The 22,920-nt window shown below is 42.3% G+C and overlaps 1 protein-coding gene across 4 annotated transcripts in view; it reads left to right on the top strand.

Annotated features, from left to right (window-relative positions):
• ARID1B (AT-rich interaction domain 1B) overlaps positions 1-22,920 on the top strand; it is a 319,110-nt gene that overhangs the window by 253,639 nt on the left and 42,551 nt on the right. For all 4 annotated transcript variants that reach the window (XM_088527205.1, XM_088527206.1, XM_088527207.1 and 1 more), the window contains 2 exons: positions 4,213-4,540; positions 22,658-22,803. In XM_088527205.1, the coding sequence (XP_088383331.1) occupies positions 4,213-4,540; positions 22,658-22,803 (474 nt within the window). The remainder of the gene's footprint in view (positions 1-4,212; positions 4,541-22,657; positions 22,804-22,920) is intronic.

Here is a 22,920-nt window from a genome sequence, read left to right on the forward strand (position 1 = left end):
GCATTTTGTGATATTACACTTTTATTTTAAAAGTTGTCTTTCACTGTGTGCTCAGTTCTGAAAGCCGCTGCTCAAGAAGTCGGGCTATTTCTGCAGTACAATTGCTTATCATAGTGAAGACTCCACCAGTAAGTTTGGGTTTGGAGGAAATAACTCCTAGTTCACAGAGGAAACTCGTTCATCATTTGTTGATGGTTGATCTGTTTTGCTTTCGTGTGTTTTCATAGCACTTAGATCTGTAATAAGAGTAAAAACTATTTGCTCAGGAAGTAGTTCCTGTGCTGGGTACCTAGTGCAACACTGTGGAACCGTTTCCTACACAATTAAAGGATGGCTGTGGCTCCAGATGTCACGGTAAGCTTCTGTGTGCCTGTGGTATTACACAGGGGCATGCAGTGCACTGCATTATTTTTAATAAACACCTCTATTTTCCTCTCCCCACGATTAAAAAGAAGCACACTGAGAATGGAAGGTATGACCGAATGGAGCTGTTGTTTTGGTTTGTATTTGAGTAACATCTAGCTCAAGAGCTAATAAACTTCTAGTCGGGGACCAGAGAGCATCAGACTGCTGCCAAAGTGTCCCTTGAATGCCCTCTGGAGAACAGTCAGGTACTGCAGTCTGCTGGGTGTTTCAGGACTGTGGCAGAGAAAAACTTACTGCAGAGGTGTCCAAATGTATCCTGTTGCCATAACTTTAACCTACTGAATTTGGCAGTAAAACTCCTCTGCTTGGGTGTAACTAGAGGAACCACTGCTGAATGTGCTTGAACCCATATCCAAAGATTTCACAGTAAGTTAGTGAAATGTCCTTTTCTTTATCACTAATTATTATCTGTGCTGTGTAACCTTTAATGGACTAAAACTCATATCATAAGAATGCTTTAATATCTAGCTGCCACTGATTTCAGGAGCCTTGATTTTAATTAAAGTGGTAATCAGGAATGAGATGCCCTTAAGTGTCTTGACAGCCTGTACCTCAGGATCTGGTCACACATATGTAACAGTTTGTGGAATTAGTGCTTAAATATCAGCCCTAGCTACAGAGCTCCCTTAGGCAAAATAATTTCAGAGGATTATTTTTAAATAACCTGTATCTGTACAAGGAAAACTTGATGTTAAAGTGGACAAGTAAGCAATATTAAAATTGCTTGATTTGAGTTGAGATCCTATTTTTAATATGATGAATCTAACCTCCTTCCCTAAAGCAGGGAGGAAAAGTAACAGAAACTTCTGAATATTCTCTCTTCTTACATTGCCTAAAAATGGCAAGATATCAGAGCACTGTGTTCAGCAAACCTGGACAAAGTGGATCAAAGATTTAGCAGTAAGTAGGAACATCTGTCTTGGGCAGGTTGCTAGTAGTTTTTTTTTTTTTTTTTTTTAACATTATCTTTGTTAGTTTTTTTCTTTCCCAGTCCTGGTTATCGTTTTGATTTTCCACATGCATTTGAGCCGCCCCGTGCGCGGGTGCAATTCTCGCTGCCCGGGGGAGCCGAGGTGCGAAGCCCCGGGGCCGGGGAGGGCAGGAGCTGCTCCGTGGGGCCGTGCAGCCGCTGCTGCCAGGCCCCTGCCCGCTGGAGAAGCGCGGGCCCTTGGACTTGGCTGCCTGACACGTCCAGCTGATGGGGGCTGGCCCAGCATCTGCTGCCTTCATTGTGTTTAATGCTGCATCCATCTGTTTTCTGTCAAAGCCACTGCCAACAAATTACTAATCTATTAGAGAAACATGGAAATAAGATTGCACTCCTCATTCTTGGCAATTCCTCTTGTGTTTTGTTTGGCTTTTATTTTGCCTTTTTTTGTGGTCTGGGAAAGGTATAAGAATAGCTGGTACTTGAGGTATTGAGGAAATGCTTAGGAAAAAAAAAACATGGAAAAAACACTGTGACTTGTTTTCCTTTCTGAAAAGATACCACTTCCCTCGGCCCTTGGACTTGTATCCCTGGAGACAAATGACTGAGAACTTATTTTAACTGCAGCACCTATTTTTATGGAGAAGATTCCACTGTTTTTGTGTGTGTTGTGCTTACACTTGACAAGCCAAAACATGAAAGAAGAGTTTGTTTTTGTCCCAATTCAAAATAGCATCAAAACAGTCATAGAATTTGCCATTGATGTTTGCTCCTCCAAGTCTGCTGCTGAACTGCAGTTTGTAGCCCCTAAATGACAAAACAAATTGGCCTTATGTAAATTGGACTGACAGTAGCTCCCAGTGATTATGGATATCAGGGCTGCTAGTGTAAGTGTGAATTTGCTCCACTGTGGACACAGTCCTGCTTATGGCATGTACATAAAATGCATTAACGGGCCGTGCGTTATGTTTCAGCGTACAAATACTCATCTTACTGCATTACATTTTTCTTGCGGAAAGCAATTGGAAAAATGGAGCAACATGAGTTCTGCATTACAAGTTTAACACTAAGCAGAGCAATCTGAAACTAATGAGCCTTTCGGTTTGTGGTCACATACGTTGGATCAAAGAGGTGTAGCTTGAACAGGTCTCAGCAACCAAAATATTCGTTAGGAGTGATTGCTCACTGAACAGAAAATAGGCAGCTGACAGCAGCTGTGGCTCGAGGAAGAGGGGAAATGACAGGGCACTGTGCATTGAGAATACAGCTGAACGCGGAGTCTTTCATCTCTGCTAAACAGTATACTGAGAAAAAAAAAAAAAAGAAAGAAACATGCCTAGATAGTGGGTTTCTAAAGCAAGGGTGAAATGTTGTTCCATTTACTTGGAAAGCACAGGTCACACATGTTTTCACTGCAGAGAACTTGTAACAGAGTCAGTTACTGGGTAGGGAGGAGGGGAGAATTAGCCAAAGTGCCGCAGCAGGAGCGTATGAATTAATTATGTGTGCATTCAAATGATGAATGAATATATTTATTTTAAATATAAACAGGAGCTGCATACAACCATCTCCTCTGTCTGGTAGCATGAGGCCTGCAGCAGAGACATGCCTTATTTCCAAATTCAGAGGAAGATTCCAGTGGCGGCAGCCTTTAAATAAGCGTGGGAATATTTAAGAGGAGTCAGGAAATTCTGCTCTGTGGCATCCCGTAGGGAGGGAATGAGTTGCATATTCACTAAACTTGATTGAGATGGAAATAAAGACAAATCAAAATGGATGACCAAAGGAGTGTAATGTGATATGTTCCTTAAAATACTTCTCTATCACATCTTTTTGTTTTTCCTTTTTTTTTCTTTATTCTTTTTCTTTTTTCCTTTCTTATGCTGTTTGGATTTGTTCCTGGAACACTGAACGCAGTACACTTCTTTTTTACACTTTTTTTTCCCCCCCGTTATAAATATGATGGGAAAATCAGTACTGAAATTAGTTAAGCTGCCACGAACGATGCAGTTTGTTCCAGTGATAATGCAGATGGGGGTCAGCCAGGTTTTCATGCCATCCTAAGTAAGACACCTGGTTAAATTAACATCTTTGCAGTATTGCATTGTTTACTCTTTTAATACTAATTTTCCTAGAAGAGGGGGGCCACACTAATATACTAATATACTTTCTGCTGCCTTAGCCAGGCATCGAGCTTACAAGGAACATGGATAGAGTAGGAGGGAAGAGGGAATGCTCCTCAAGGCCCTGCAGTGCTTCTCACAGGTCACTGCCAAAGCCTCTCTGCTGGACATGGACAAAAGGGTTAGGAGCAAGGATCCGGTGAGAACAGCTTTTTGCTGAAATTGTGGAAAGATGGAAAATGAAAACATGAAATCACAAAAATAAGAGACTTTTGAGTTCCTCAGTCATCACTCATCTCTTTACTGCACAAGACATATTGATAACCATCTAAAGGTAGATTTTTTTTCAGTATTTGCTCTTATCCTGTGATATTTGATGGACAGAAAATGTTTGAGAGTATGTGACCATCAGGTTCCTAGGCTGGAAGGTTGGAAGGATGCTCAGGAGGTGTCAAGGCCAACCTTGTATGCAAAGAAGAGGAGAGTCAACCAGGCTGATCTCAGGGCTCTGTCCAGCTGGGTCTTGAAAACCTCCAGGTGGAACTGTACAACCTCTCTGGGCAGGTTACTCCGCTGATCAACTCTCTGCATGTGAAAAGGTTTTTCTGACTGGAGTCCCATGTGGTTCACATTAGTTGACCCTGTATGTTAAGGCCTGCAGCCGCTAACTTCCTAAAATGAAATACGTGCTCAAAAGTTTCACGTTTTTCTCTGTGTTTTTATTGTCATCTTCAGGAAACTATTCCAGACCACCGACATACAGCGGCGTGCCCAACGCGAGCTACAGCGGCCCGGGACCCGGCATGGGGATAAATGCCAACAGCCAGATGCACGGCCAGGGGCCCAGCCAGCCGTGTGGCACCATGCCGCTGGGACGGATGCCCTCGGCCGGGATGCAGAGCAGACCCTTCCCTGGCAACATGAGCAGCATGACCCCCAATTCTCCCGGCATGGCTCAGCAGGGAGGCCCTGGCATGGGCCCTCCCATGCCAACTGTGAACCGTAAGGCGCAGGAGGCGGCTGCTGCAGTGATGCAAGCTGCTGCAAACTCCGCTCAGAGCAGGTAGGCGTCCAGGTGAAAGCAAGTATGACTGGATTTTGGCTCATTTCTGAAGTTTCCGTGCTGTGCAGCTGCACAGAGATGCGTTTATACATGTTCTGTTAATGTGCCTGTGTCTTTGGGAGGAAGTGACATAGGAAGAAAAGTTTTCTTTAAATATAAGAGGGAAGCATGCTACTGTATTTTTGAATAAACCTCTCAAAAATACATCTGTGACAGTGGAAATGATAGCAGCCTCTTCCAGTCTGGTTCCTAACACTGTGAGTCTTAGGAAAACCTACACGGTTAAGGGGACATTTGGAGCCCAAAAAAAGCCCTCTACAGCTTAAAATTCATTAGTTGACTACATGTATTTTATCTGTGGTAGAGAAAGGGCCGGCAGCAACTTCCTATGCAGCTTGGCCCCATTGGGGAGTAGGGAGGCTTATAAGGTTGCCCATCTTCACTGCACGCACTGAGTGTGGCAGTGCTGAGGCAATTCTGTCCTCTGGGACTGCTCTGTTCCTGCGCTGGGGTGCAGGAAGGGCAAAAGCTGGAGAGGGAAGGCAGAAAGATAAAAGCAATCTGTAGTTATCTGGAGTAGATAACTGCCACCAATGCACCCGTAAGAGAAATGGGAAATGACAGGGCTGTGGAGGCCGGAGCTGCTGTGTGGCTTCTTGTCTCCCCTTCAGGGCAGCATAACTGCGTGCTGCCATCTGAGTGTGGATTTTGGCAAATGCGTTTTTCTGTCCATGGTTATTCTTAAGATGTGTAGGTACTTACAATGAAATCATATTTTCTGGGAAATTTTTCAGATGAAGTAATTTCCACATTTCACTGGACTCAAATAACTCCTGGTGTGTTTATTATCTTTTTCTGTTAAGAGAAGTTCCATTACATTTGAGAATTACACAAAGCTGGTTCCACTGTTCTGGTAAGCAAGTTTATGTGTGTGTGTGTATGTTAAGCATCGTGCATTTATTTATGCATATGCGTACACAGATGCACATATACAGGTATTTATCATTCGAGAGCAATTCCATGACACAGTGTAAAAACAAATAGGAAGCTAATTGTCCCCGTGTCTATTGCTTTCTTTTGCGATTTTGGAAGACAGATGGCTTCTAGCAATAAACACTAGCAAAGTTTTAAGATAATAACGATAAATGTAGAGTCCTTCATGTTCTTGTTCTGTAAAGTAGGACCACAGTGCCTTAAAATAGACCCTATTTTTGCAGTGGTCTGTGAACCAGCAGCCTCTTGCTTGTTCTGGTTGTTTTAGCAGACGTGTCTAGTAGGATTTACAAAAGTCTGCTTCTGTCTGTCTGATTTAAGCTCTAAGCTTGTAGGTCAGGCAAGAAGAAATAAATGGGCAATCTCTGCAACTGTAGAAACACTTTCTTTATAATTGTGTAATGAAAGGAAAAGGGCATGTTTGGTCTTAAAAAGAAGAGAAAGCTTGATTTGCAGTAAGTGGAGAGTATTTGGTTGTGATTCAACATAGCTCTTGGAATACTGTGTGGTATTTGATCAAAAACTAGATTAATTGATTGCCACTCTTACCTCACACCTTCCTCCCAAGTTGGTTTTGTCAGTCTGCTTTTGGTTTCTAGACTTGCCTGGGCAAAATGCACCATTTCAAAGCCTTTTCATCACATGTTGCCCATTCCCATGATCTAGCACCTGTAGAAGGACTCATCCAATCTCTGTTGGAAATACTGACAAAAGGACTATTTATAAACTGCAGTTGAGTGAAACCTGTCACTCCCCTCTGATGCCACAGGGCTACCAGCACAACACTTTTCTCTTCTGCAAGTCAGTGGTAATGGAGAAAGCATTAGAGCTTTTTGGCTAATCCTGCAAGTCCTCCATACTTGTAAATGGGAGGAATGTGCTTGACAGTGACTCCTATTTGTGATACAGAGCAAATCCAAAGAGGCTCTTCTTTTGTTCTGCTTTAGGCCACCATACATTAGGTCGCCTGCTTATCCCAGCCAGCCTGGGGCTGGCGGATGCCCCATGTTTCCTTCACAGCACCCCACCTATGGCAGCACTCAGGCTCCCTTGATGCACCAGCCTGACCAGTACGGGTAGGTAGCAACGTAAACTGGACTTGCTGTGCGACCTTGGCGTTTTTTTTTTTAAATGATTATGAACATGCCATCTGGCTGCTGAAGGAATATAAAAGCCATATGAAAGATGCACAGATATTTGCATCATAGAGGGGATTTTAGGGTTTTTTGGGGGATTTGTTTTTTTTACTAATGCCACTATGACAATACAATAAAAAACTGCATGTCACTCACACAAGTTCTGCATGGCTTTTGGCACGGCTCTGTTTCCCTAATGCTTGAGAGGGAAATGAAGAACTTCATCACTAAGAAAGAATTAGATCCTCCCTCTCCCGCTCCCCCCTCCCAGTATACAGGCAGCATTTCTCTATCCTTGGTATCGGTTTTACCCAGGAACAGTGCTGTGCAACTTGGTTTTCTTGTCTTGTTCTTGTTATCATCATCATCATTATTACCCCGGCAGCAAGCTACTCCCACAAAGTGCAGTGCCTTTTTGGTAGGTGATTTATTGCAGAAGTGATGACAGGATTCATTAATGGGATTTTCAAACAAATTTATTACACTGAGAGTGTAATAAACACATGCGATTGAGAGTGCATGTGTTTGAAAAAATTCAGTTAATTCCTAGAAGGATTTTAGAAGCACCAAGTATCCAATCTGAAACATGAGCCTGAAATGCAGCTAGCGTTTTCTCATCAAAGTTCTTCATGCTGTGGTATCTCTTAAGTGTATCATAAATTACAGCACTGGAGGGAAATATGTGCACTGGCTCCCAGACTGTTGCTTGCTTACCACCAATTTCAAACTTCACCTGAGATTCCAGTTTCACAGACTTCCCTGCCATCATGTTATTTCTGTTATTACTTCCCTAGGAAATCTGTATTACCCAAATTACTGCTGCCTTTAGGGATATTAACAAGTATCAATTACCAGTTTTCTGTAGCTGCTTTTGTGTTTTTTTTCTCTTTATCATCATCGTTCATATATGTGTACAAGAAAAGGTCAAAAGCAAAACAAAAAATCAGAAGTCTTCTGATTGTTCTGTTTAAAATGCAAAAAAAAAAAAGTGAAATGGAAGAGAGTTGGCACTATGTTATCTTCTAAAACTGGAAAGGCGTCTACTGATGCATGCCAAAGTGCATGGGTAATATTCAGTCGTCTTTGTATGTCTTGAGTTTAAGTTAGAGCTGTGGGGTTCAAAAAGTGTTGCATTTTTATAATCGTAAAACACACCCACGTTTGTAGAATTGATAGGTACATAAAGTGATCGCATTAGAGTCATGGCAGTCTTGCTGCTTAAGTTGGTGTGATCCCCTTCAATGTCAACTCAGTAGCAAAGCATCGATAAGGGAGAGAAATTCATGTTCAGCTGCTGATCCACAGGATGTGTCCCTTCCCAGCTCCGGGGTCTCATTTAGACATAGAAAGCTGGTTCGCCTCAGCTTTGCCAAGCCACATTAAGCAGCTGTGTAAAATGAATTTAAATGGCATGTGTCAGAATAAAATCACTTCCACCGGGGCAGAAAATCAATGTTAGTTAACCAGGGTTGGATGATCAAGATCTGAGTCTCAGCCAGTTGTACCTAGGTATCTGCCTCAGTGCAGAATATCACCCTTTTAATTAGAAAAGATAAAAACAAAAATAAAAGCTGTGGCTAGGGAAGATAGCACATGTACTTACACCATTTGAGTCAGCCTTTGACTTCACCTTGAGACCCGCTGTATGTTAAAGCTTAGAATAATTCCTGCAGCTACTGAACACTTTTCCAGTAAGGCCAAATCTTAGGGTGTGTTGGTCTGTCCCATGCTCACAGGCCAGTGTTTCCCCGATGAGGTCTAGCATGTCAGGCTAAAGGAAAGAGAGATCTTCATTTTTTAAGACCTCTTCATTATCCATCAGTAACTGTGATTTCAAATGGTCCATGATGCTTAATCTCGGTCCGGGTAGCAGAATCCCCTTAATCTCAGAAAGACAATGTAAAGTGACAGCAAAATAGGTTTTTCTGTTTTCTATCTGTCTTGGTCTCAACAAATCGCATGACTGATTAAAACTGTATGTTGAAGACCTTGTATGTCCATCAAACTCAAGGAAAGACTTGCTAACTTCTATAAGCAGAAAAAAACAAGTGACATTTCAGTTACTAGAGATTGGAACTCAGTGGAGGTCTTTGAAAAGCAAAAAATTCCAAAAAATTAAGTTCTTCTATCAAATTACACTTTTTACAGCAATATTACATATATCTGTGTAGATATTTCTGTATGTACAAACTGTAGATAATGGACACTGTAAGGCCCCAGTAAAAGCAAACAGTTCAAATGGCAGCATTTTCTCAGTTAATGAATATATTAAATAGCGGCAAATTTAGCCTGTGTTTTTTATTGTCATCCAATTTTGAGTTCCTCAGTCTATGGATGCCCAGCTTAACACTTTTGGGCACTGTTTGTCCAGTGTCTGTGAATTTTCCTGTTTCCTGTAATAGTAAGTGCCCTGAGATTTGATTGCTAGGTTGACACCCACCATAAGCAGGTGTTTTTGAATCTAGTTGCTTGTCATCATTATGTCATCAACATGCCTTGTGCCAGTAGTGGATGACATTGCCTGTGTCTTCATAGCAGTTGAAGGTGTGACTTTTGCATGTGCAGACTTACTGACCTAGTTGCAAAATAGCCAGTTCACATAGTGTTACCAGTGTGGCCTTAGGAAGACTTAATTCAGAACTATCTGACTGTAAAATACACATCCAGCTAGACAGGTAATAAATGAGCCTCTTGCTGCTGCAACTACAGTTATCAATACTTGAACTAATTGCTATAAAATGAGTTTTGGTGTGCTGAGGAGCAATCCTGTCTTTGAATGGAGTGTCTTTGACCTCGGTGTACTCTACCTTAATATGCTTGGGAGTGCCTGTTGCAACTGTGTAAATTAAAGCAATTTTTTTATAGATTGAATGAATTTAGAATTCAATTTCATTGATTTTAGAAAAATGATTTAGACATAGCAGTTTGCTAAACTGAGGAGCTGAGATCCTGCTTAGCTATTTGCAAAGTCTGGCCATTTTAAATTCTGGTCATAGAGATGCCAAACCAGCGGTGGGGATTTACACAACTGTCCTCTGCCCCTCACGCCACCTAAGGCACATAGCTTATCCTAAAAGCTGTGTAAGAAACTGAAGCTGTCCTAGTATTAGCTCAATGCAGACTTGGGGCACACTGGACGAGAGTGACAATCTAGTCAAGCGGTGATTACAGATTGCAGGAGATGAGATAAAGAAGGGTAGCCACAACATGAAGGACAGAGAAAAACACACTGTGTGCTGTCTTTTTAGGATCAGTGTCAATTACTGTGTGCATCTTCTGTAAGGGCATTGAAGGGACAGCCCCTGCGGGGTAGTTATTGGGAGGGAGTGCAACGAGAGAAATCTCCAGCAATGGGAGATTGAGGGGAGCCTGCCCCTTTGCCTGTGGGCATCATCTTCAGGCTCCATCCTCCTCCACGTAGGTCTTAGCTAGATTCCCTCACCTTCATCGGTGCAAGCCGGATTTCATGACCAACAGCCACAATGGCTTTTGGGAAGGCCCCAGATATTAAGAGCATGTGTCCCAGGGAAAGGTATGAAGCTACTTTTGGACTTACCTGTTAGGAATGTGTGTGATCCTGTATTATGAGCACTTATACTATTGATGAAATGAAATCTTAAAAGTTCTTTAAAACCATTTTTTTCTCTCTAATGAAAAGACACACAGTATTTTGTTGACAATTAACAGATGATTAAGTCTATATTATTTAGATAATACGATAACTTACTGATTCACAGTAAATGAACATGATAGTGCATTTAGAAACTACAGCTGTAGTTAGAAGTGGAATAACATCACGATGAGGTCAGAAGAATGAAAGTTTTCGTTTAGCCTACTGAAATTCATCTGTAAAAGCTGCACTGATGCTAGAGAATTTCTGTTGTACAGATGTGGTTTCAGTTAGCACAAGTGAAATCAGAAAGTGCATTCTGTGCATCTCTTTTTCAGTCTGTGTATATTGCACATGCACACGTGCACACACACACCACTGACCTTCCATCAGCATTTCTCTGCAGCTTGTATGTATAATTCATATTCCATGTTGCCAGTGCCAACAAAGCACTTTTTCCATATTATTTTCTCCAGCGCCAGGGTAATGCAGCACTGCTGATGGACTAGAAGCTACTGGTGAGGAAATATAGTAATGAACATGGTGCATTAAAATGTCAAAAGGAAAAAAGAACGACACCAGAATGGGGAATAAATTTTTTTAAATGAATAATAATATAAATAAAAAACAGAACTTTTTTAGATAATTCATATCGCTTATCCTGTCAATTTCTACCCATTATTTTACAGTTTAGCCCTTTTGATCTTGGAATTTGGCTTTAAGATTGCAATTTTAAAAGCTGTATTTGGGTAGCGTGCAGCAGGAAGGCCTGACATGCTACAGCAGAACTTAACCATCTTTAACCCCTGGAGAGAAGAATGTGTTTTCCATTGTTTCCCATTTTCCCCTTAAGCTTGGAGGAGCTGCTCTGCTCTGCTGGGAAGTGCAGTGGAGTGCAGGAAGGTTAAGTACTCATTCAAGTTTTTTTGCTTATTCAAACTAGGCCACTTTTTAGATGAAAGGCTGCCAACTGTGAAATCCCCAAAGTAAACTAGGCTGAGGCAGGACTGGTAGCCATTAATTGGAGCCAGCGCTGGGGGTAGGTTATCTGTTGCCTTTGAAACAGGCCCCTCGCAGAAAGGCTCTTTCTGCCCGCTCTTTTATTTAACATTAATGTACAGCTACTGTAAAGGAATTACTGGCAAATTCAGGCCATTCACAATTCTAAAGCCTCAAGGTGTTTGATTATTTCCCCCTACCCCAGCTTCTCCAAAGGCCTCAGACCTCCAATTTCCGTTAGGGACCCTAACGGATCAGGCTGCAGTGAGCGCCACATCGCTTCCTATTAGTGCGGTGTGAACACCCAAGCAATAAATTTCAGTCAGTGAAATGACATCCAGCTTCCGAAATCCAACTCCCCGCACAGTTTCCGCTGCACGAAGGGGTTTTGCTTCCCGGCCCGAGTGGCTGCTGGGTGTCGCTGTGAGCTCCGAGCAGCGGCCCCGCTCCCCTGGAGCTGGCTGCGTTTCCATGCTGGCTGCAGTATTTTCTGTGTGTACAGAGTATATGAATGATTTAGGAGATTAAAGTCCAAATATTAATGATTATTGTAACTGTTATTTCTAATGGAGCTGTTAGCCAATATTGATTTTTTTTTCTTTAAGGACTCATGCTTCTTCCCTTCTCATGAGAAATATTCATTTATAACAAGCTGACTTTTTTACTCTTTCTTTTCTTCCTCCAAAGGACACTTTTCTTCATGTTTTGCTTTTCAAAGGAGAACCATGTATAGCCTTTTTGTGCAGGAAGCAATGTATTAGGAGGGATGAAATACAAGTTAGCTTCTATGTATTTATTATTCTAAAGGGAGAATGGGAAGCAACTCTTCTATGATTTTCTTATGAAAATGCATTTTGTAGATCAGCTCAAAATTGCTGATAAATTTGTGTAAGGATGGAAAGAAACTTTACATGCTGAGCTAACCAAAGCTATTTCTTGAGGGAGACTGCGAGAAACATATTTTTATCTGGAATTTTGTGTTACTAAAAGGCAAATCCATCATTTTGGAGTCCTGGATGTCACCAAGCTGTAGAGCGCGTGCAGGCAACCAGTGATTTGGGGAGAGGTTTTCTTTTCTCTTTTTTTTTTTTTTTTTGGGAACTCATCAATCAAGTAGACTGCTATATGCTGTTCATGCCATTAGAGATTAACCACAAACCTCAAGAGTAGATGTTCTTTTTTTCCTTTGGAGAGTAACAATTCTTAAATTGTGAAAGCAGGAGTATATTGGGAAGGAAGGCTGATTTTCAGAGTAATGAAGGAGAATTTTTAGTTATCTCAGGGACAATACTAATTTGATTATCACCATGTTATGATTATTTTTAACCTGACCTGGTTACTTAGGAGAGATGTTGCCCTCTATAGGAGTACTGATTATTCTAAAACAAAATTGCAGTGGTATGCTATATTCATATTTTGCTTCAAAATCAGATTTTGCACAGAAACTCAAAGTGCTTCAAAGGATGGTTTTAGTGAAATAAAAATACAGTGCCTAATTAATTGTTTTAATATAAAAGTAAAGAATAAAGGAGGACTGTAGGAGGACTGACATGCTATTCTTGGGATCGTGAAAAATGTTTCACTTGGGAAAAATGGATTTTGACAGTGTTTGTCTTTTCGTCTGCTAGATGGAAGATCTACTCGTTTAAATTACTAAACTAGTCAGAAATAAAACAAAAAACAGGAGAACAGCCATCCAGCTGATGGGAATTTTGGAGAAAGCCTAAGGAAGTTAATTTGGTGACTGCCTGATGTGATTTAGCAGATGAGCTGTGCAAGAATGGGATTGTGACTGAACAGCCTAGGATGTTCGTGGCAGAAAGTGAGAGAGAGAGATGGAAAAAAAAGACAGGAGGAGCTAAGGTTTTGCAGTGGATTTAAGGTGTTACTCTGTTTAGCAATGATGATAGTTGAGAGGAAATTGAGGGGTTTTTTAAGCCCTGGTAGCTGGGGAAATAGGAAGGGGAATGGCCTTTTTCACATTTACTAATGGAGTTCAGGCAGGAGTGTTAGTGGAGCTGAGCCTCAGTTCTAGCTGGGCACGCAAGTATTTTTGTAAGACCCCTGCTGAATAGTAACCTGGCGGCAGTAAGGTTGGCTCTTCTTAATAATGGCCACCAGATTTATCTAGTGCATCACATACGTGTTGCAGTTGTCACAGAGGTTTTCAGGCAACTTCTGAGCTAAAGAGGGAGAAAAGAGCCGGCCAAAATTATGTCAAAATATGTGCCACATGGCACTTGTAAAAGTGCCTTCTGCGCAGCAATGCTGAGACTGATGGCAGTGGCAATAATAATAACATTGATAAACATCTAATAGCTCCGAGCTATAGGGGAAAGATAGGTAGGAGAAACTGCGTCTGTTGGGAAATCCCTTGGGAGAACTCCCTTGCCGTGTGGCTGCACACACGCAGTCGTGCTCGGCGTGTAAAGAGCGTGGGGCCAGACTCTTCTTGGTGTTGGCCAGTGACAGGATGAGGGGTAATGGGTATAAATTAAAACACAGGCAGTTCCATCTCCATGTGAGGAAGAACTTCTTTGCTGTGAGGGTGACAGAGCCCTGGCACAGGCTGCCCAGAGAGGCTGTGGAGTCTCCTTCTCTGGAGATCTTCCAAACCTGCCTGGATGCCACCCTGTGCCACGTGCTGTAGGTGTCCCTGCTGGAGAAGGGGGGTTGGACTAGATGATCCCTAGAAGTCCCTTCGAACCTCAACCATTCTGTGATTCTGTGGTTCTGTGCACTCAGACAGTCACATTTGCTATGGAATGCATCATCTTTGTGGAGCCGGCGTGGAGCAGTTGGGGTTTTGCGAGGTTTCCTGCCGGCTGGCAGCAGCATGAGGGCAGCGGAGCCGCGCAGCCGCACGGGGAGGTGCTGAGCCCGGTGGCGCTGGGTGGCAGCGCTGAAGTCGCTGCATCCCCTGCTATTCCCAGAGCGTTTCAGCGCCGCGTTGGTGCCCCGCTGGCTATTAGTGTACTGGGAACAGCCTCTTCCCTGCTTCCAAGTAATCCCTCTGGGAGAGAGTTCATAGGGCCTTCCAACTTTTTATTAAAGCTATTTATAAGCATGCACAAAAATAGAAGGCACATAGTGAGGGAGTCATATGAGTCACTCCCCGTTTTGGTATCAAGTCACACTAGGCTAGCTCACCCTCTCGGCAGGCGGCTGCAGCGTGACTGCCTCCCATCTCTCTCATGCCAAACATTTTTTTCGTTTTTTTTTCCCTACGGATTTCCCCCGGGACATCCTCCTGCTCGCTGTGCAGATGGCAGATCCCTCTTTTACCCATCCCGCACTCCAGTTGGGCCAGGAAATGGATCTCCCGTAGTGCCGAGATCCTCTATCCGATGGGGACCACAGGCGAGTGGCTGCCCTTGGTGCAGCTGGTTCAGTCCCTGTTGTCAGTGAGGTAGCCCGGGGTCACCCAGAGCGCAGCGTCGAGGCGCTTACAGGCCCCTCGGCTTCGCCAGCCTGTCAGCAGTCCCGTGGTTTCCGCCACATGGCTTCATATTGTGTTACTCAGTACAGGCTGCACTGACTCCAAAGGGCCCGCTTGGTTCTTACACAGATGATTCCAAGCGCGGAGGTCTTGCTGCACTTGCAGGAATGCAGCGTAATAAAATCATTTCGGGGAATCCCTGTGAGTTCAAAAAATGCTGGCTGAGTGCTGCTGTCAATGTGAAATACAGACCAAAATAATTCTAATTAACATAGGAAGAACTTTATGAAGATAAAGTGGAATTGTTGCAATAGCTTAAAAAAAATGAATACTACTGTGTTTCTCTAAGTGTCCTTCATGTCTTTCAGTCACACACTCTTATATTAGCAGGATCAAATGAAACTTAAGGATTTATTTCTGTGGGCTTGTGCCATGTTTTCCTCACCATAGCATACTAGCATTTTTATTCTTCTGGCTATGTTTTAGAGCACTATTAAGCTTGTTTTTCTTCCTTAGTCTTTGTTATCTGTAAAATGGGATAAAGAGATTTATTCTATTTTCAAAATGCTTTCAGCCGTATAGATGCTGTGTAGTTGTGGTGGTATTCGCATCGATATCTGCCTCTTATCGTGCTTCTTCAGTGTAAAACTCCTACATTTTGCTGCGCTTTAAATGAGTAAAAAGTAGGTAGTCACTGGGAGATATTTTTTTCACTGCAAAAATGGTTAATGTGATGACAATAGTGCATGAACAAATGATGAGTTTTTGTGGATGGTTTTCAGAGGAACTGAATATTGAATCAGTCTGATAGAATCAACTAAGTGCTGTTTTTTTTTCCCTCCCTTCTTGGTTGCTTCTTAATGAATTCTAAATAGTAATGGTGTGAAGGACTTAAGTATTTGCATAATCAGAAGAGAAGGAATCGATATAGAAAGACTATTTCTGTTATTCTCCCCCAATAACTATGCAATGCTCTCATCTTTAGAGCAACCAGGACAAGAAATCAGGTGGTGTGCTTGGGCAGATTGCAGTGGCTTAAAGGAGATGTGCACAATCACATGAATTTGATACTCAAAAACTATTCCGCATTTTAGCGTTTCTGTTTATGCCCGGGCGTTGGGCAGAATGGGTTGTTGCTGGTTCTGTGACTACACCCGGCACAAAGCTGGGTGCATTTTCCTTGATGTCTCTTAGTGTTGTGTCAGTGTCATCTGCATCTTGGAGCCTTGTCCTCCTTTCTTTTCATGCACGTGCACGCAAAGCATAAATTTTTCTGTTCCCTCCTGTTCTGAAAGATGGATTTCATCAAAAGCTGCCTGGCAAAGCCAACACCTCTCTCATTGTCAGCTCCTTTTTTAAAAGTTCGTTGTTGTGAGCAAAGAGCTTCCATGCTGCACAAGGGGAGGAAATGCAAATCCTTGCTCATGTGTTTATAGTAGCAGTTGACAAGAGAGGGAGATACTTTGCTTTCACATTTGACAACGTTAAACTCATTTGTTTTATTTACATGGGAATTGCCTTTAATCCCTTTTTATGGCTTTTCGAGACACTGTTCAGATTACATCTGTCTTGGCCTTTACTAACAGTGATGACTCACTGATGAACTTCCAGTGCGAGCAAAGCAATCAGTATTGCTTATTTTTCTTTGCTTTCTTCCCCAGTTCTCCCATATCCTCTGACAACAGAAGCAGTTTCACTTCTACAGGGAATCTCATAATGTATCAAGAAGGAAAATCCATAACAAAAGAGCATATGTATTTGCATGCACATGTTTGTGTGTAAATTCTCCAGGGAGAAAGCATTTCCAGGTCTCACTCCTGAATTACTCTCATTATAATAACCCATTTGGTGTCAGAATATGACAGATTATAAGTGCTTAAGGCTAGTCACAGCTCAAGACAGATTTAAATAGAGTACTTCTGGTTATTGTGCAGGTCAGTGTGTTTAAATAACAACCCCCCAAATCATACTTTGACATTTAAAAGAGAGAGGAAATATTGTCATGCTGCAGACCTGGCACAGATAAGCACAGGGGCAATTTGGTCAGTACACTGTGATTTGTGACTGCAGCCTAACGCAGTCATTTTCACAGCTTGTAATCAAGTAGCCACCTTAGCAGTGTGTCAGCATTAAAAAAAGAAAAAAAAAAGGGAAAGGAAGAGAAGAAAAGTTCCTTTTAAAATGTTTACACAAATTACTCCCCTGGGATGCTGCAGTGCATTCACTGCACAGCTGATGTAGGTTAAAGATCTGGAGCGAGGATGGCAAACTTCCATGAGTTTGTAGGCTGCTTTTTTTCAGCAGCAATTGCTCAAGTGGCCAGGTTGGGGTAGCAAGATAATTTTTTGGGTCCAGTGTCCACAACAGGATAATTGGGAGAATCTCTACGTCATGTGAGTACTGTAGATTATGTCTGGAAGTACACTGCAAAGGTGCCTAAATGATAGATGTAAGTTGGTGGCCACCAGGGTATGTGTAGGTCTGACTTGGCGCCAACTGCTCCTTATCTGAGCTGATTCCTGCCGGCTCCCTGGCGGTTCTGCTCCACACCTGTGCTGCATTTGCCCTCCTGTAGCAACCCTGCGGGCCTTTCTGCCCCCTGGCCCTCTGCTTCTTCTTTCCTTCTCCCTTGACCTGAGCAACTGCTGACCTCCTGTTTGCAAAACCATTTGGTAGCTAGTTGTAATCCTGCCTGTTCTCATTCTTTACTCTTTGTTGCCGTCTACTCTCGCCTCCAGTTTTCCTTCTGCCCCAGACTCTCCTCCGCTCTAGTCCGCCTGGCCCCTCCATTCCCACACCTCGCTTTGCCACGTTCCTGCACTCAGCCCTCCCCTGTACTCCAGTGGGCACACAGGATGCCTTCAAGAAACTGGATCATTTTTTTCTTATTGCATGAAGGCCTCAGTGCTCTCTGAGGAGTTTAGACCAAGGGCAGAGCACAGAGACGTAGCCAGATACATGCCAGAGAAAATCCACAGAAAATGCACCCTGGGCTTTGACATGTTTCTATACAAAAAGCTGTATGTATTTCTTTATCCTTCTGAGAAGCATAGTCCACTTTTATTGTCATTCTGCTGTAGCTGGATCTGCCTCTGAACTCAGCTTTGTAATTAGCGATCTACTCAAATATGAGCAAGATGACAGCAAAAGCCTTCATCACATGGCAGCACTGAGGAAGTCCTAAACCACATACCAGCAAGTATTAAACACAGTGGCTCAGCTCCGCATAGCAGCTTCCCCGTAACAGTTGGAGACAACACACGAAACCTACTGGTGATTTCAGGCCCAATTAGAGAAACATATCTCAATACAAGAGACACTGTTCAGCAGCTGTGATCACTCAGATGCCTCTTTTGTACTGTCAGTACTTTTCCTTCTTGTGATTTCTTTGTTCTGCCTGTTAACGATGACCAGATTTCGTATGTCATCCCCTCGTTTAATGCGTGGGCTTCTGCCTTAGCTCAGGAGGCACAATTAGATCTGATGCTACCTGTTTTGCAGAGAAAAGAGATTAAGTGCAGATTAAGTTTCAGGGTAGATTGCAAATGAAGGAAAACAACAGAACAGGAGCTTCTTAAAAGGAGATGTTTTGAAGTTGACGGGTTGAATTTTGGGCCTGGCGCTGGCAGCAGAGCAGTGCAGCTGACAACTGCAGGATCACAGGGTCGCTCGGGCAGACAGGAGCTCAGGAGCTCCCTGTCCAGCCGCTTGCCCGGCTCAGGGCCAGCTGCCACCTCTGACAGGGCCACTCAGGGCTTTACCAGTTGGGTCGTGGACGCCTCCAAGGCTGCAGCACCTCTCTGGGCAACCCGATCCATGGCCTGTCTGGCCTCCTTGGGAAAAGTGTTCCTGTAAACCCAGCCTGAGCCTCTCTTGTGCCAGCTCTGCCCTGGGCCTCCTGCCTTCCCACTGCAGAACCCAGCTTCCATTTCTTGCCAAGTTCCTGCACAAAAACCCACGCAGATTCACCCCTCCTTCCCGCTTTTAATTTCTTTTGTTTGTTTGTTTGTGAAATATTCTACTTGTAACAGTAGAGCAGAAAAAAAACAGGATGTTTAGGCTCTAGTATGTTTAAATCAGTAGCATAATCCCTAATTTGTGTTAAACCAGCTGCTTTTCCTCCTAAAGGAGGAAAACACACATATAATTTGGGATCATGGAACTGAAGGAGCTAAAGCTGGAAAATACCTGACAGATCATCTAGTTCATACACAAGGCAGTGTATTATCTAATGAGTTGTGTTGTATGTATGCAAGAAGTGCCAAGAACTGGGATTTCCATTACTCCCTTGGACATCTTTTTGCCATTATACTTAACATGAATGGTTTTTTTCTTAATTCTTTCCTAGTATTCCTAATTATCTCTTGTGGTATCCCTAAGCACTCCAACTATTGGTGTTTGCATGGTAAATACTGTAAAACTGTATACAGTACTTAGCTGGATTTGTTCAGCTATACAATTGGTAGCTGGTCAGTTGACTTTTTGCCATTAGATGTCACTACATGTACAGCAAACAGTTTTTAAAAGCCTATTGATTTTTATTTAGCCTCCCAGAAAAAAAGGGGGGGGGGAATTGGGATGTGTAGGAGAGAGGCTGGTACTATATTTTGAGATAACTACTACTTAAATAAGATGTTGGATATTCCTTTGCTAAAAGCAACACAGAAGGAGACATAAGATTTTTGACTTAACTCCAACAACCAACAGATGATGCTGTGACCTTAAGCATATATAAATATGTTTAGCAGCTGCTGTGTAACATATTTATAAGTGTTTAGTGACCTGGAGGTTAATCAAAACGAGTTTGGTGATCTCAGCTCAGTTCTTAATGGACTCCACTTCATATTATAGCTCTGATGCAGCACAATTTGTCACAGTCGGCAGTCTTTACTCAAAGGAGGCCCACTGTGGAGTGAGAATTAAAGGCCAAAGTAATACCTGATTATTTCTCCCTAAAGAAACTCGCTATTCCAAGCCATCATAGAGCAGAATAATACGTGAAGGAGCTCTGTACTGCACACTACACCCAGTCGCAGAATCAAATAACGTTTGCTCTTCCAGGATGTTGCTCTCCTGAGTCACTGAATTAGCCATTGAGTGATGTGGTCAGTGCTCCATGGAGAAAACACTGACTTGGGGGAGGGATGGAGCTGAGGGTTGCATTTGATGGGCCTTTTGCAGAGATCTAAGCACAGCACTAAGTGGTAGGGAGAAGGGGAAGGGTTTTGTCCTGCCAGGTGAAACTTCAGATTTAGATCCTGCCTTTATTAGGGCCTTTCAGGGTATAGAAGCAATTTTTTTTTACACTTTGGTCATTTTCCCACTGTCCTGGCGAAAGCTAGTATGTGCCTTTTATTTAATTCCCACTCAGTTTAAACTGGAAATAGTTTTCTGCTTTTTGATTTAGAGCTGTTGTAGAGCAGTGTGCTTTCGTGGACCGCAATTGAGATTGATGCCCGTGGTGGGTAACATGAAATAGGTTGTACCTCAATTTGAGACAATGAACAGCCCCACAGTTTGGAAGATACTCATGCTATAGGAAGTAATAGTATTGAAATATTAGTAGGTCAAGACCAATTTCAGCTTACCTGCAAGGTGCAAATCTGCTGTGTGTTTTTTAAAGCAAATGAAGGGCATTGGAAAGACAAATACCTTTAGAGAGTTCAGCATTTCCTGGAATCTTTAAAAGAACCTTTCAAAATCTATTATTTCTTTTAAGCTAAAAAAATGCACTTGCACACTTTTCTCATCTTTGCTTGTATCTTTAGTCTATATTGAAAAGAATCCTACTTTTCCACCATAGGGAGAATTTCTCAATTAAATGTGTTTGTTAAAATACAGCAGGTTTAACTTAAAATTTGAGGAGTGCTGGGGGTGGGGAAGTGGGGGTTAAGATACAGTATTTACATAAGAAAAGGTTGACTGTATGACTGAAATCTTTTAAAGTTGTTGCCAAACGGCCCTGCTCTTCCCTTTTGCCTTTGTAATTTTCCCTTGGAGCATTGCACCATTGTGCATTTTAAATCTTTTCCCTCCACCGCGCATTGCAGACCTCATCAGGGAAATGACATTGTGTGGCAGTTGTCTCCTTCATATCAAAAGAAAGTCTTTGCCTCTTTGCAAGAGTGAAGAAGAGTTTGTCTTCACAGAGCAAAGGACAAAACTGACTTGGAAAAAAAAAGATGCTTTATTTAGATAACACATTCTCTATTCCTTTGAAGAAATTCACAATGTGTCAAGAAAAATTAGGCCAAATAGTGCTTTAATGGTCGTCTTCCTCTCTCCTTTTCCTGTACCTTATAAAAAAGAAAACTATTTCTGCCAATCATGTTAGGAATCTAGCTAGAAGGGAAGGCAACATTTAAGTTCTTCAGGGTGGTTAGCTTGGACATTTTGTTTTGTTTTGTTTGAGTATCGTATAATAATTGAAAAGTAGAATTTATACCTGTAACTGTATCTTGCTACCAGGAAATGCAACTTTTGCTAGCCATATGATAAAATTATATGATGCTTTTCATGGGAGGGAAGCAAGAGCTGACAGGTACCAAAGTGCTGGAAGGGTGGATTTTCTTCCTTTTTCGTCTTATTTATTTTGAAAAATGGCATGGAATTCGTAGTACATTGAGGAAGCAGGTCTGAGTTCTGTATTTTCCTATATAGGCTATGAATAAGAAAGTGAGTATACTTATGCACTTCATTATATGTCTGTATATATGATTTTAATGATGTTTAAATATATATATTTCATACTATATGCAGTTTTAACTATACCAAGAAAATGTAGATACTTGTATTATGGGGTGAAAAGAATAGAAGGTTGATTTTGAACTGGATGAACCCTGTGTTACAGTGTGTTATGCCGTTTACCCTGGTTGGGTATTTTCTTATTGTGCCACAATTTGTCTATTTAATCTGCTAAATTAAGCACATAAAGTGTACTTACCTACTAAAAAACACGTAAGTGTTCTTTTTCAAAAATATTTGAAGTATATGGGCCCATAGAATTAGTTAAGGGCTTTATTGAGGACAGTTTTTTCAAACAAACAAATCTCAGCTATGAAAGCATTATACAGATATGTGATTAACTTTCAACATAGAAGAAACCCTGCTGAGCTTTCTTGTTTCCACAAAAGTTTAGTATGGACATCACTTCTTGAAAGACTAGACATAGATGGTACATGAGCAGCACAGTTATTTTATACAATTCTGCAGTTATGTCTGTGATCATTTTAATGGTATTTACTAAGAGAATTTGGGCTCTAAATGAATATTGGAAACAGGAACATCTGTTGTGATGCACAAAAAAATCTGTTTGGAAGGAAAAGACATAGAAGTGGGAAGTTACGTGTAAGTGATTTCATTGGGAATTGCGTGTATGCCGCTTTTGGTCATGGATTATGCCCAAGCTAAATGCTCACATGCAATTGGTTTGCTCTTTTGAACCATGGAATTTGAAGTGTTTACAGGAAACAAGACATATGTGAAAACATCAAATGAAGAAATCTGAAATGGGTTCTATGGCAACCGTTTTTCCTTTGGTCATTTCACTATTTTTCTGAGTTATGGCAGGCAAGGATTCCTATTACATGATCAAAATTTCTGTTCACTTTGAGTTTCTTACACCAATCCCATGTACTTTTTGACTCCTGGTTGCATTGCTCTGTACTCACAGGATGAAAAATACGAGCTATACATTCTCTGCTGAAGGGTCGTGACTTTTAAAAACACTGTGTACATTTCTTGAAATTTGTGTTCAGTCTAATTCTGTCTTAGACATGCAGTAACTAATTCAACACTAATAGCTCCCCACACAGGTGGGAGTAACCTAATGGCGTGCCTTTCCCTTAGCTCTTTGCAAGCAAGAGGAGATGTGCGACCCTCCCGTCTTGGACGACGTGGTGGGTAATGCGGCGCTCCGTGTCTGCTTTCTCTTCTCGCAGGCAAGGCAATTTTCCTGCCATGAACCAGAGTGGCATCATGGGATCCAGCTCGCCCTACACTCAGCCCATGAACAACAGCTCCGGCCTGATGACGCCGCAGGCTCCCCCGTACAGCATGGCCCCGAACATGGTGAACAGCTCAGCAGGTAATGGTGGGGAACCTCTCACGAGCGCTCCTCCCCCTCTTCTTCCTCCTCCTCCTCCTCCTCTTCCTCGAGCCCAGGCCAGGGCACCTCAGGGCCCAGCATGGCTGCCTTCATTGG

Source organism: Tinamus guttatus, unplaced genomic scaffold (assembly GCF_059628265.1).
Source record: "Tinamus guttatus ecotype Peru unplaced genomic scaffold, ASM5962826v1 Tinamus_guttatus_pri_ptg000264l, whole genome shotgun sequence".
Classification (NCBI taxonomy): Eukaryota; Metazoa; Chordata; class Aves; order Tinamiformes; family Tinamidae; genus Tinamus; species Tinamus guttatus.